Source organism: Idiotropiscis lumnitzeri, chromosome 16, assembly GCF_059441095.1.
Source record: "Idiotropiscis lumnitzeri isolate Australia: NSW breed Sydney's pygmy pipehorse chromosome 16, RoL_Ilum_1.0, whole genome shotgun sequence".
Lineage (NCBI taxonomy): Eukaryota > Metazoa > Chordata > Actinopteri > Syngnathiformes > Syngnathidae > Idiotropiscis > Idiotropiscis lumnitzeri.
The window spans coordinates 9,932,228-9,944,209 of NC_142406.1; the positions used below are offsets into that span (position 1 = coordinate 9,932,228).

An 11,982-nucleotide genomic window follows, 5' to 3' on the forward strand; every position below is an offset into this window, starting at 1 on the left:
TATTTATCATATCTCTCCCCAAAGAATATTCTATATTAGTGTTATGTATGCATACGGAGCACGGGAAGAAGTATTCACAGCTTGTGGGGGTAAGTTTTCGACTTTACCGTTACTTTTCTGATGCCTGCAGTTTGCAATTGCACACTCCACTCACGTTTTTTTTTTTTTTTAATATATATATAAATACTCATTTAATGCTTAGAATGGACAGTTGATGGATAAAGCCAAAGAATTTTATGCTAAATATTTTAAAGCTATTTTTATATTGTCTCAAATGTTTATGGTGTTCCTCATTTCTATGCAGTATGTGGGATGTGTACGTATGTTTCTAGTCATTTTTTGTGAAATTGCTATTGAGGAATATATATGTAGCGACTAAAGTCATAATATATAAAGGAGGGTGTGTTTTTAAAATGCCAATAAAATATCGACTTTGTCGAAGCGACAATAAAAAGTTGTGTGTGTGTGTGTGTGTGTGTGTGTGAGAGGTATCATTCTTCTGCTCTATTGAACAGTTTTTCTTATGCATTTTTTAAATATTGACTTTAGCTATCATTTCCCACCCTGCACTTAATCCATTCATGCATTTTGTGCCATTTTTTTTCTTTTCATGTTGAAACTCTTTTTCAGCTTTCGCAACATAGCAGAAAAAGAAATTGGTTTTTTATTAATTTTTTTTTTTATTTATTTATATATATATATATATATATATATATAATTTTTCCATTTGAAGCTCAGAGTACCGGACTTGGGAAATGATCCCGCCCTCGTCTGCTTTGTTTGTAATAACCACAAAGGTGTCGGGTTTCTTTTCGACCTGCTCAGAAAGGTTAAAAGTCCCAAAGAATGATGGCTTCACTCGGCTATGTAAGGATTTAAGGAGTGTCCGTGCAAATACGACCCTGCAAGAAAGAAAATATATTTTCCGCAAGGTTGTTTTTGACCCTGAAATTCCTCTCAGACCGGTGAGTTAATTAATCACGTGACCAGGTTCGAACCTAAATCTGTCTAATGCACTTTTCAAAGTAATAATTCTGAACAATACATTGCACAGGTAGGTTGCCGTAGCAACTGTGCTGAACGATAGCGCTAATCTGGTTGGCTAAATGAGTGCAGGAGGTGGGGCGGGGTGCGACAAGGCTGATAAAAAAAAAAAAAAGTTCTAGTCCATAACTACTTAGCACTGCCGCGAACTGGGCCGCAGCATTCTATCGCGGGTTTCCTTCTGCTTTCTTTTGTTTCATTTCCTTATTTTTAGGGATTTGAAAGAACACGATGGACCGGCAGTATTTTAAGTCTCACGTGAGTACCACTTTCGATTTCAACGCCGGCTCGAATAGACTTTCAAATAACAAGCCGGAATTCATCCTCGGGTATTCGTTTCATGTAGACAATGTGTTGGGGTACCCTTGGAACTGTGCGACCTTTCTCCGCTTTCCACCCACAAAGAGATGTGATACAACTCCACCAAGCCGTGGAGAAGAAAGGTAATCCGAAAGTGGACTGCTGCGTTGCGGCTTGTGAATTCCTTTTTGTTTGCCGACTAAAATTCCGAGCGTCTGTTTCGTCGCCGCAGATGCAGCTACTCTTGTGAGGATCCTAACGAATCGCAACAATGCTCAGAGACAAGACGTTGCCAAACTATATCAAGAGACGACACAACAGGTAAAGAAAGGCAATATTTGCTGTTTTCTGTCAAAGTCTAACCAGACGCGGTGTTCACTCATTTATAACTTTGGTTTGCTCATCCAACATCATTTGAATGTCTCGAGAACACGCCTTTGTTTAGTGAGGGAGTTTCACCGTTCAGTATAAACTAAAATGATCTGACGGATGACATTCTTGTGTTGTAGCTTTGAAGTTATCACTCATTTAAAATGCATATAAACTGATGTTAACAAGGCGAAGGGCTTGGAGTGTCTGATTGTGTGCAGGGAGTTTGTTGGTTATCTTCTTTGGCTTCTCAGGTTTTCCTGACGAGCAAAAACAAGTTCTTGTCAAGCCTGTAAGTTAAATGAAAGCATTTAATTAATGATATTTTGTACTTTTTGTCCAAAGAGAGCCTTTTTCTTGCACCTATACCACTGTTACATGTGGTGTACCACAAGGTACGAGTTTAAGTCCCTTTTCCTTTTTTTTTCCTTTTTTTTTTTTTTTCATTTTGTTTTTTCCATGCTCCCAGAACAAAGATTAAAAATCACAGACAACAGACAAGATGATCTGCTCATCAGCAGCAGGAGTTGGATGGAACAGAATAATTTTATAATTCAACATAGCCTCAAAATCCTACTCATGAATTAATGTAATGATTTGTCGGGTTTTTTTGTTGTTTTTTTTTTTTTTAAATAAGCTTGTTGAAAAAAACACTTAAAGTGTGAAACTAGCCATTTGTTTAGAAGTTGGGATTCAATTTCAAAATATATGTTTAGATTTCATCATCACTTTTACTGCTCTTTTTGGATACAGGAATTGACAGCTGGCGTGAAAAGAGTTCTGTCTGGTGATCTGGAGGCTCTCATCCTGGAACTGATGATGCCACCATTGCAGTACGAGGCCTATCGTCTTCAAAAGGCCATGGCGGTGTGTATGTTATTTTATTTATTTTTTTAATATATATGTATGCTAAATTGTGCACATGTGCAGGGTTTTGGCACAGACGAGGAAACACTATTGGAGATTCTGTGTACAAGATCAAGCCAGAAGCTTCGGGCCATCAGCGTTGCCTATAAAGAAAGTAAGCACACAAGCCTTGCATTTTTTTTTCTTTTTTTTTTATGGATTGTAGCCATCAAATCAGCTGTGTCAGATTTTATTTTAACGTCAATTGTGTCACTGGTTCATTTCTTTTTCAGTGTATAAAAAGAACCTAGAGAAGGAAGCGAAAGGAGAAACCAGTGGAGACTTTGCTAAGCTCGTCGTAGCTCTGATCAATGTAATAAGCTTTCTTAATTTGTGTCCTTAATTCTTATTTATTGAACATAAATGCAATGGATGTAAATTTTATATATATATATATATATATATTCTTTTTACTCCTTGAAGATGTTTCTTAAATGTAAAAGAGAATTGAAATTGTGTGCAAGTAGCAACTTCTAAAAACAGATTACACATTTTGTAACAAAATTACCGGTTCCAAGAATGACGTTTAAAGACTTAAAACCAAGCAGATTCTCAAATTGGTTTGAAAATCTTTTTCTCCTCCCACGCCATTAAGAAAGAAGATGTTGCAGGCTTTGTTCAAAGGGACATTGAGGTAATTTTTTTTTTTATTATGTTTTAATGTTACGGTGACATTTTTTTGTTACTTGTAAAAATCAATCAAACAACCTTTGCCCCCTATCTACCGAAATCTTCTCAACAGATTTCTTGATTGCACTTTTTCAGTCTCTCTCCGCATCTCTAAATGAGAAAAAAGCCAACTCAGCTCCTTGGATTGATATTCTCACCTCTCGAGATTCAAACCATCTTAAGAAAGGTGAGGTACAAAATGGGAACTTATTTTCGTAGTGTGATTACTTGGTGTTTCTTTTTCAAAGCACGTTCATTTTGTCTTACCGACAGTGATGATGGGGCTGGAGCTGGAGCGTGGACAGATGGTGATTCCAGCTCTGGAGAAAAAATTCTCCGGGGATTTTCAACTGGGTTTGAGTGTTTTAGGTACTTGTCGTTATAAATGTGCAATGCTGCTATTACACTGTTATTAAGCATTTTTATTTAGTTTTTTTTATTATTTATTTTTTGTGTGTCTTAACAGTGGAGTGCATTGAAAACCCCCATTTGTACCTTGCCAAAAGATTAACCGAAATGAAGGTAAGATATTCTGATCTGTCGCTGTCTCTTTTAAAGAGGGATGGAAACGAGGTTTGAGAAGGAACGCATTGACGCACTTTAACCGTTTTTTGTTTTTTTTTTCAAATCGTTCCCGGAAGTCAAATTTGCTATAAAGCCGCTTTCTGTTTTGAGCTCCAAAATTGTCCATGTGTAATAATTTCTTCTTACAGGCACCACTCGTGCACGGCGTCATGGTGTCCCACAGTGAGGAAGATTTACTTTGCATCAGAGTCGCGTTCCTTAAACTGACAGGCACTTCTCTCTACACGACCCTGCAGGTGAGTGACCACTGATCGGTTCCCGCAAACACAAACAGCCTCGGGGCTCCTTTTTAATAATCTCGGAGCAGAGTGAGAGCTGATTGGCTGAAACAGAAGGGTGGGGCAAAATGAAGGATGTGAGGTGGCAAATCCCGTGAAGCAAATTGAATAGGAAACTGTTTGTTGAAAATGCGAAATTCCTTTTTTTTTTTTTTTTCATGATTTAATATTTATTTTACAAGCATTCCATTTTCTCCCCAACAGAAACATTTCAAGGGATATCATTTAGAAGCTCTGTTGGCCATCTGCCGATCTGAAGATTGAACTGAAGCGATACAAGAATTCCGATTTTAATGTTGACATATGTGTGGTGCAACTAACGTGACCAACTGACTTTGTGCGGGATTTTGATCTCTTCCACAAATGTACTGTAAGACATTTATTTCATGAGTGTACCGTGTTTGTAATTTATAAACAAAAACTATGAACAGCCTGACTCAATGTGACACACATTAAAATGACTAATCAGCTATTATTTCATCTTTATTTGCCGAGACACATTGAACCATTTGATTGAGTTGTAAAAGTCACACAGGCAGATTTTTCTTTTCTTTTTTTTTTTTTCTTTTCTTTTCTTCATGGGAAGACGACACTGAGAAAGAGTGAGACGCCGAGCAACAGCAGCGACGTTGCTACTCCGCTTCCTCTGTTGTATGGAGTTGTTTTGGCGGCCGTCGTGGTTGTAGGCGTCGTTGTCGTTGCCGTGGAGGTCGTCACGGGAGCGGGATGTGTCATTGCCGTGGAGGTCGTCACGGGAACGGGATGGGTCGTTGCCGTGGAGGTCGTCACGGGAGCGGGATGTGTCGTTGCCGTGGAGGTCGTCACGGGAACGGGATGGGTCGTTGCCGTGGAGGTCGTCACGGGAACGGGATGGGTCGTTGCCGTGGAGGTCGTCACGGGAGCGGGTTGGGTCGTTGCCGTGGAGGTCGTCACGGGAGCGGGATGTGTCGTTGCCGTGGAGGTCGTCACGGGAACGGGATGGGTCGTTGCCGTGGAGGTCGTCACGGGAACGGGATGGGTCGTTGCCGTGGAGGTCGTCACGGGAGCGGGATGTGTCGTTGCCGTGGAGGTCGTCACGGGAGCAGGTTGAGTCGTTGCCGTGGAGGTCGTCACGGGAGCGGGATGGGTCGTTGCCGTGGAGGTCGTCACGGGAGCGGGTTGGGTGGTTGCCGTGGCAGCATTTGTGCTGGCGGTCGAGAAAGGAGGGAGTGGTTTTGAGGTGACTGTCATTGTCGTGACAGTCCTGGTGGTGGTCGTGGCGGCTGGCAGTGTTGTCGCGGCAGGAAAGGTGCCTGGCACTGGGGTGTTTGTCGTTATTCCAGGTGAGGGCTGGCTTGTTGCTCCTTGAGCCTGTTCAACCACAAAGGCATGTTCATTCAATAAATTAGTTTTGAGACCTCGGGATGTTTCTTGAGCTGTTAGTCGTAGTTTTATCCATTTGACATACAAGGGGGCATAAGCACAAATGTTACAAAAAAAAAAAAAATGACGTTATATACTTTGAATGAATTATTGCAAACTATCAATTTAACACAAAATAGAGTTAAAAGAAAAAATGTTTTTTTTTTTTAAATATAAATTAAATATACATGTTATAAAACGTTCAAGTTGTCTCTCGGGTTCCATAAATTCCCAAAAGCTATTTTTATCCTGATAGATTGCGATACAGTTAACATTTGTATTTTAATCCTGCTGTTGTTTTTTTTCTTCCCAAAAATATTCACGTCAATGTGAGTAACTCAATTTGAATTTATCCACAAATTATAACACCACAATTTAAAGATAATTTCGAAAAAAAAAAAAAAAATGTCTAGCTTTCCAAACAGCTCAGATAGACCTCCAACATAACGGTAGGGTAAAATAAATAAATATTTCACTTTGAGTTTTTAGCTTCTGTTTAAATTGCTTCATAGTCTTATTAATCGAGCCTTTTTTTATATCTTTTTTTTTTGTCTTAATAAATAAATTGTTGTCAATGTATTACAAAGTTATAATGGAGTAAAAAAAATAAATAAATAAAAAGTCATACCATTGCTGAGGCCAGGAGTGCCCCCATGCAAAGTCCCACAACCAAATTCATCATGATGTCGAGATGATAGACGAGAAGTTCAATGCAGATGATCCCAAAATGATTCTTTTGTCTTCAGTACACCCGCTCGCCCTCCGACAATGACAGGCCGAGGTCTCTTCTCGCTTTTATACAAGAGCTTCATCGATCATATCGGGTGAGTCAATTTATGGCTCACTTTTATGCTCTGACCTTGGTTCCAGGAAGTTGTGTGGAGAGAGAGAATTATGTTGAGCAAAAATCGCAGGTGAGCATTGCACGATATTAAATAGTGGACTGCATACCCTTGAATGCTAGAATTAAACCCCAAAAAGTTTTTGGACCCTATTTATCTCATAAAAATGATCACAATTAACATTCCCAAGAAGGCCTCATAGCAAGAAGTTTTTTTTTTGTTTTGTTTTGTTTTGTTTTTTAAAACAAATATTCCTTCCACTCTATGTATGGATTTGATTCAAAATGTAAATAGAATTTTCTTCCCTCTTTGTGCTGGGTTAAATTTAAATGTCCCGACTATTTCCTCTTGTTGAATGTCATGTGTCAAGGCAATTGTGATGCAGTCATGTCCAACAAAAGGAAGTGCGTGAGATTAATCATGAAGAGGAAAAAAAACAAATCTTTAGCCTCTTATGGTGGATAATTGACAGACTGGTTTTAATATGATTTCCTTGTGCAATGGGAGATTTTATGAGAAAGTGATAGACTCAAGCCAACTTTTCATTAAAGGCAGCCACTTTCGTCAGATTTTTTTATTATTTTTTTTTTGCCTTCAGTAGGCTACCAAAAGGGTTAGCCTGGACAAATTGATCTGAAAATCGTTATTGCGATCATATGGAGGGAGATGGAAAAACACCAAAAGCACCTTTTCCTCAAATGACGCGTTTCCTCTTCTTGTAATAAACAGCCACATACTAAGTGACCTATCATAAAAGTATTTCACAGGCGAACAACTCGTTCTGTTACAAAAAATAAAATTTCAGTATGCAATTTTAATTACATATGATCCCCCCTTTGCCACATTTTAATTCAATTCTTTTCCTCTTCCTGAAAAGAATTATGTCCCCATCGTCTTTTACAACCTTGGGAGTTATATTTAGAATGGTCCTGTGAGTTATTGGATGACGCGTCATATTGTGAGCAGGAACAAATTATACGACTGTATTGCTTGAGCCATATCTATCGTCAGATTTCCTCATGGACTGGCCTAGTTGTGATCGATCCGCGTGCAAATTGGAATATTGAAATAACCAATACATGTTTGTTGTTTATTATTCGAATTGAATGATCAAATCACAAATAGACTCCTTGCATGCTCACGTCGACACGTCAAGTTGTGCGTCGCTTGTGCACGTCAGAGGCAAAATGCCTGAAATGCACACGATCCAATGAGCAGACTGGCGGAGATGGAGAGGTGATGATGCCCGTTGGTTGCCGTGGAGACAATCTTGGTGGTCGCAGGTTGGGATGTCGTGGTCAAGACGAGAGAGACCGAGGTGGTAGTCGTGGTGGCGACGGTGTTATTCGAAGGCCAGCTTGTAATAATGGTGCCATTCGTAAAAGGGGTTGCAGCTTGTATAATAGACTGTTGTAAAAAAATAAAATAAATAAAATAAAACACAAGAAAAAAATAAATAAATTAAAAAAATAAAATAAAATATATATATATATATATATATATATAATTTTTTTTTTTTTTCATTTTTTTTACATTTCAGTGAGTCCAATATAGCAAAGAAAATGTTTTGTTACCTGCACAAAGAAAAATTCCAGCAGAGCCAGTGAAAAGAAACCCGGGACAAGATACTTGATATTGCAATATGATTTCCTCTTGAAAGGTCTGTCGTCGTCTTTTCTGCTCCTCGACATTTTCATTTGAAGTCTTCCTTTTTGCAGGCCAGCCATTTCTTTCGGGATCTTGTCTGAGGTTGACGGTCAATCAAATGGAATGGGAAACATGGAGACCCAAAATTCAAGTTGTTATCCTTTCTGAAGTCTTTCAGATTGTGCACCTGGTACCACTTCGGGAAGCGGTTCTCGCTTTGCATCCGGGTCACGGACCACAAATGCAAAACCTCATTCCCGCCCACCCTCGAAGGAGGCTCTCGCATGGATGCAAACAAAATGTTATTATAATTAAATCATTTTGAGAGGAAAAGGGGAAAAAAAAGAACTGACATAAAGTCATGTAGTTGCAAAAGTGTGCACACCTTTGAATAACTATAACCAATTGTTAACCCCAAATGAAGTTCAGTTCTTCTAGTAGACTTTTCCTGTCATGCTTTGCGGCATATTTGTCTCCGAGTTCTCAAATGTCATTCTTTTCAATTAAGTTTTATTGAAGAACATAAAAAGTCTATCATATCAAGGTTCGAGGTAGTAAGACTTAATTTGACTTTGATGGAAAACACAAACAATGAAGTGACAGACAATGCAAGCAACAAACGAGAATTGAATCTTTTAATCGTTAAAAATCCCAAATGACTTTTCCTTGGAAAATAAATATTTTTCAACCTTTGCAAGAGTCCCGTGGTCTCACATTCTACGCGTTGCAGATTAGAATGGAGATTACGCACACCAGCATTGGGTTAGATAATTGAAACAAAGAAGTAGTCCCTGCTTTTAATGTTGTGGCTGAAGGTCTGGCAGAGGTGGTCTCACTTGGGGATGGTGTCTTGGTTGGGGTCAAAGTTGTCTCTCCAGGGCTTGAGGCGGTTTCTGCGGGCTGCCTTGTGGCGGTGGTGGTCGCTGATTCTGCAAGGGTGGACAATGGTGGCGGTGATGCTGCGGTTGATGAATCAACTTGGTGGGCTTGAGTAGAAGAGTGGCCAGGCATCGGTGTGCTCGCTGTAGGCTTGGAAGAACTGTCGTGTTGGTTGTCCTCAGTCATGCCTTTTTGGCTTGTACATGAGGTACACTCAGTCACTGTTTGCCCCTTCCAAAAAATAATAAAAAATAGATAACCGATTAATCGGTTGATTTAAAAAAAATAAAAATTTATTATTTTTAAAAAATTATAATTTATTATTTTTTTTATATAAATAAATCAAAAATGTTTGACTGTTTTACAACACTTTGTTCTTTAATATGTTTTAATTTAACAACAGCGAGAATTTTTTAAGCACTAAAACACGTAAAAACCATGAACCGATTGGTTTAGCTTGAAATATATGATGCACAGAGAGCAAGTTTAACTGGAACAGGAGAACATTTTAAAATAAATTTAAAAAATGTAAAACTAATATGAAAATATTTTAGCGTTTAATCTGTAAAAGTCTAGCCAATTTAAAATTATTTTAAAAAGAGATTAATTGGTTGGGCTGTAGTTTGTATGCAGTATATTGAATAAACTGTCGTGGTATTTTAAACTATAAATCATAATCAACCCAATCATTATTTTAAGCAATGTTGCGAACTCATTTAAATAAAAACTGGCTTTTGTAAATGGGCGATGATACGAGTTGGCGATTAAAGTTTCCTCTCATTGTTCTCTCCGTGTCACTCAACAATCGACATTTCCCGTTCGTGCAAAGCCGTCAGATAAAACATGGCTGTGTAATAGTGAGTTGCTGTTCCAGAGGCAAATCATTCACGGTCACATCATGCAAAGGTTACGCACCTGTTGGTCCAGCTGACTACATGAGGCATGAACACATTAACCACGCTTTGCATATTGCTTGGCGGATAAAAACGCACACGAACACCGACTCTATGTGTGATGTGATTTTTTCTGATTTGCTACTCTATTCGTCTAGAATATTATTACGGTACCAAACTATGACGTCAAATATGACGACCTGCCATGGGCCCCCCGGAAAAAAAAAAAAAAAAAAAAGGAAATTGAGACTAATTGCTAAATGCCTGCTCACATATATGACATAGCAAATGGAAAATATTAAATCCTAATTTGCATCAAGTAAACTTTACATCTTCACTCTTCATAAAGTTGCCAAATAAAGGCAGTTTTTTTTTCATCAAGGGTAAAAAAAATAAATAAAAAATCTGACAGCAGCTAAATGAATTTTTTGATGCAAAATTAAGGAAAATAAATCGGTAAGTCTTGCTCTGTATAAAAAAAAAAAAAAAGAGAACTTTGGAGTGGAATCCAACTTTGAGCATGCCATGGAACATTACTGCAAAAGATCATGTGCCGCCCTGGAAATAATTAAAGAAATATGCCAGAAATGATTAATTCACAACCACAAAAAAAGTTTCTGTTTATCAATCGATACCAGAGTAACAAACACAATTTCACGCTCTTCCATTAAATGGAAGAAGGTATATTTATTCCGTCGATCCATTTTATGTAATTGCCGTGAGATTTTTCAGAAACAAAAAAATGTCAAATAAATCAAGGTCAAATTATGTGCAATGCCAATACATAAAAATTATATATTAGTGACCCTAAAGGTCATCGAAATGCTCTTACCTGAGTGGAGCTCATGCCCATGAAGATCAACCACATAGAAAAGACAAACAATGCCGTTTTCTCCATCGTAACCTCGTACTGTCTGATTCTTTTACCCAAAAGTCTGCCCCCCCCCCTGCTTTGTGCTGGTCTTTTTATACCACTCTGCTGATGCTGATAAGAGATATTTGTCCAAGGGCAGGTGAGAAGGGAAATATCTAACGCTGCTTTTTCAACATGGGGGGGGGAGAAGCTGGCAAACATTTTGTCGTACATTACCTGGATGGATATAATTGTTGAGTTATCATTGATGTTATAAAAAAAATGTTCAGATTCTGGAATTCTGGAGATAATTAAACATTGATTCTTATTGTCGCTCATTTCAAGTAACAGAGTAAGCTGACATGATATGATGTCACAGTGACGCTCTTCACTGGCCTTTATCCATGATAACTTCACCAAACATATACTTTTATATCACATTACTGTTATAGAGTAAATCTAGGACAAGTTTGGGCCAAAATGTTTCAGCCTGTTACGTTATCTTGCTACGCCCAAACATGATAAAATGTAGAATATGATGCAGCATTATTTATCAACTGGAGTCGTGCGGTTCTTTATTTGGAACCGGCTAACATTTTGTCACATTTACAGTACAACAACTTTAAACTGCAGATAATGAGAAGAATAATATGCTAACGGGGTAAAAAAGATTTCGTTTTTGCTTAAACAGATATAACAAATGTGAAAAATTATAAGCCATTGTCTGTGTTTGCTGTTTTAAATATTTCTTGTTCAAGAATATTTTGGACTTTTTAAGTCAAAACAGATTCTAATTCTGAATTAGATATGCTGGTATTAGTACTGTACATTTGCACAGTGATAAAATTTCAATTCCTCTCATTATTTGAAAGCGTTTGCTTTTCACCAGGCTCGTTTAATAAAACACAGCGACCGAGCAAAGCTGATATGATATGGTATGATTAACTAGATCACCTGAAGAAGGAATTTAACAAAAAAATAAATAAATCTATCAGCAAAGAGCTGTATTGACATTGTGAGTCGATAATTCCACAGTAACTCAAAAGTATTTTGTTGTTTGAGTTTTATATCAAGCGCGAAAGAATGTGTGAAAAAAAAGTACAAAAAAAAAAAGGCTCTCGTGACATCTTGTTGTTGCCCTGCTAACTTGATTCTTCTTGAATTGACATTCATCCTTTTTCTATAATGCGTATTAATAAAAATAAAATACTGTAAGGCTAACTCCACTCTTCAACTCAACAAACGATTCACCATAGAAATTAGTTTACTTCCTCAAAACTGCTGAATCGTGACGATAAGCTCAACCTTTGAGTTGT

At 37.9% G+C, this 11,982-nt stretch overlaps 3 protein-coding genes across 3 annotated transcripts; 1 reads left to right on the top strand and 2 right to left on the bottom strand.

Moving 5' to 3' along the window:
* The first annotated feature begins 748 nt into the window (after positions 1 to 748).
* anxa14 (annexin A14) lies at positions 749 to 4,623 on the top strand. Its single transcript, XM_088319263.1, has 13 exons — positions 749 to 965; positions 1,259 to 1,302; positions 1,391 to 1,487; positions 1,577 to 1,665; positions 2,467 to 2,580; positions 2,644 to 2,734; positions 2,853 to 2,932; positions 3,215 to 3,253; positions 3,385 to 3,475; positions 3,562 to 3,657; positions 3,755 to 3,810; positions 4,002 to 4,109; positions 4,356 to 4,623. The coding sequence occupies exons 2-13, from the start codon at positions 1,276 to 1,278 to the stop codon at positions 4,413 to 4,415; spliced, it is 948 nt and encodes a 315-aa protein (XP_088175389.1). The 5' UTR covers positions 749 to 965; positions 1,259 to 1,275; the 3' UTR covers positions 4,416 to 4,623.
* Positions 4,624 to 4,727: 104 nt separating this feature from the next.
* LOC148321305 (uncharacterized) lies at positions 4,728 to 5,381 on the bottom strand. The gene has a single exon (XM_088318287.1). The coding sequence runs from the start codon at positions 5,379 to 5,381 to the stop codon at positions 4,728 to 4,730; it is 654 nt and encodes a 217-aa protein (XP_088174413.1).
* Positions 5,382 to 8,682: 3,301 nt separating this feature from the next.
* LOC148321306 (uncharacterized) lies at positions 8,683 to 10,796 on the bottom strand. Its single transcript, XM_088319504.1, has 2 exons — positions 10,646 to 10,796; positions 8,683 to 9,151 (listed from the first exon to the last, which is right to left on the bottom strand). Exons 1-2 carry the CDS (start codon positions 10,709 to 10,711, stop codon positions 8,759 to 8,761), a joined length of 459 nt encoding a protein of 152 aa, XP_088175630.1. The 5' UTR covers positions 10,712 to 10,796; the 3' UTR covers positions 8,683 to 8,758.
* Positions 10,797 to 11,982: the final 1,186 nt, after the last annotated feature.

What these genes read in the sequence shown, in the direction of transcription:
- LOC148321305 (XM_088318287.1), bottom strand. Translation starts at nt 5,381, where the DNA reads ATGACAGTCACCTCAAAACCACTCCCTCCTTTCTCGACCGCCAGCACA.
- LOC148321306 (XM_088319504.1), bottom strand. Translation starts at nt 10,711, where the DNA reads ATGGAGAAAACGGCATTGTTTGTCTTTTCTATGTGGTTGATCTTCATG. An exon ending in TGGGCATGAGCTCCACTCAG is followed by an intron (nt 9,152 to 10,645) that starts GTAAGAGCATTT and finishes ATTTTTTGGAAG; the next exon opens with GGGCAAACAGTGACTGAGTG.
- anxa14 (XM_088319263.1), top strand. Translation starts at nt 1,276, where the DNA reads ATGGACCGGCAGTATTTTAAGTCTCAC. An exon ending in TCGTCGTAGCTCTGATCAAT is followed by an intron (nt 2,933 to 3,214) that starts GTAATAAGCTTT and finishes CACGCCATTAAG; the next exon opens with AAAGAAGATGTTGCAGGCTT. An exon ending in AAAGATTAACCGAAATGAAG is followed by an intron (nt 3,811 to 4,001) that starts GTAAGATATTCT and finishes TTCTTCTTACAG; the next exon opens with GCACCACTCGTGCACGGCGT.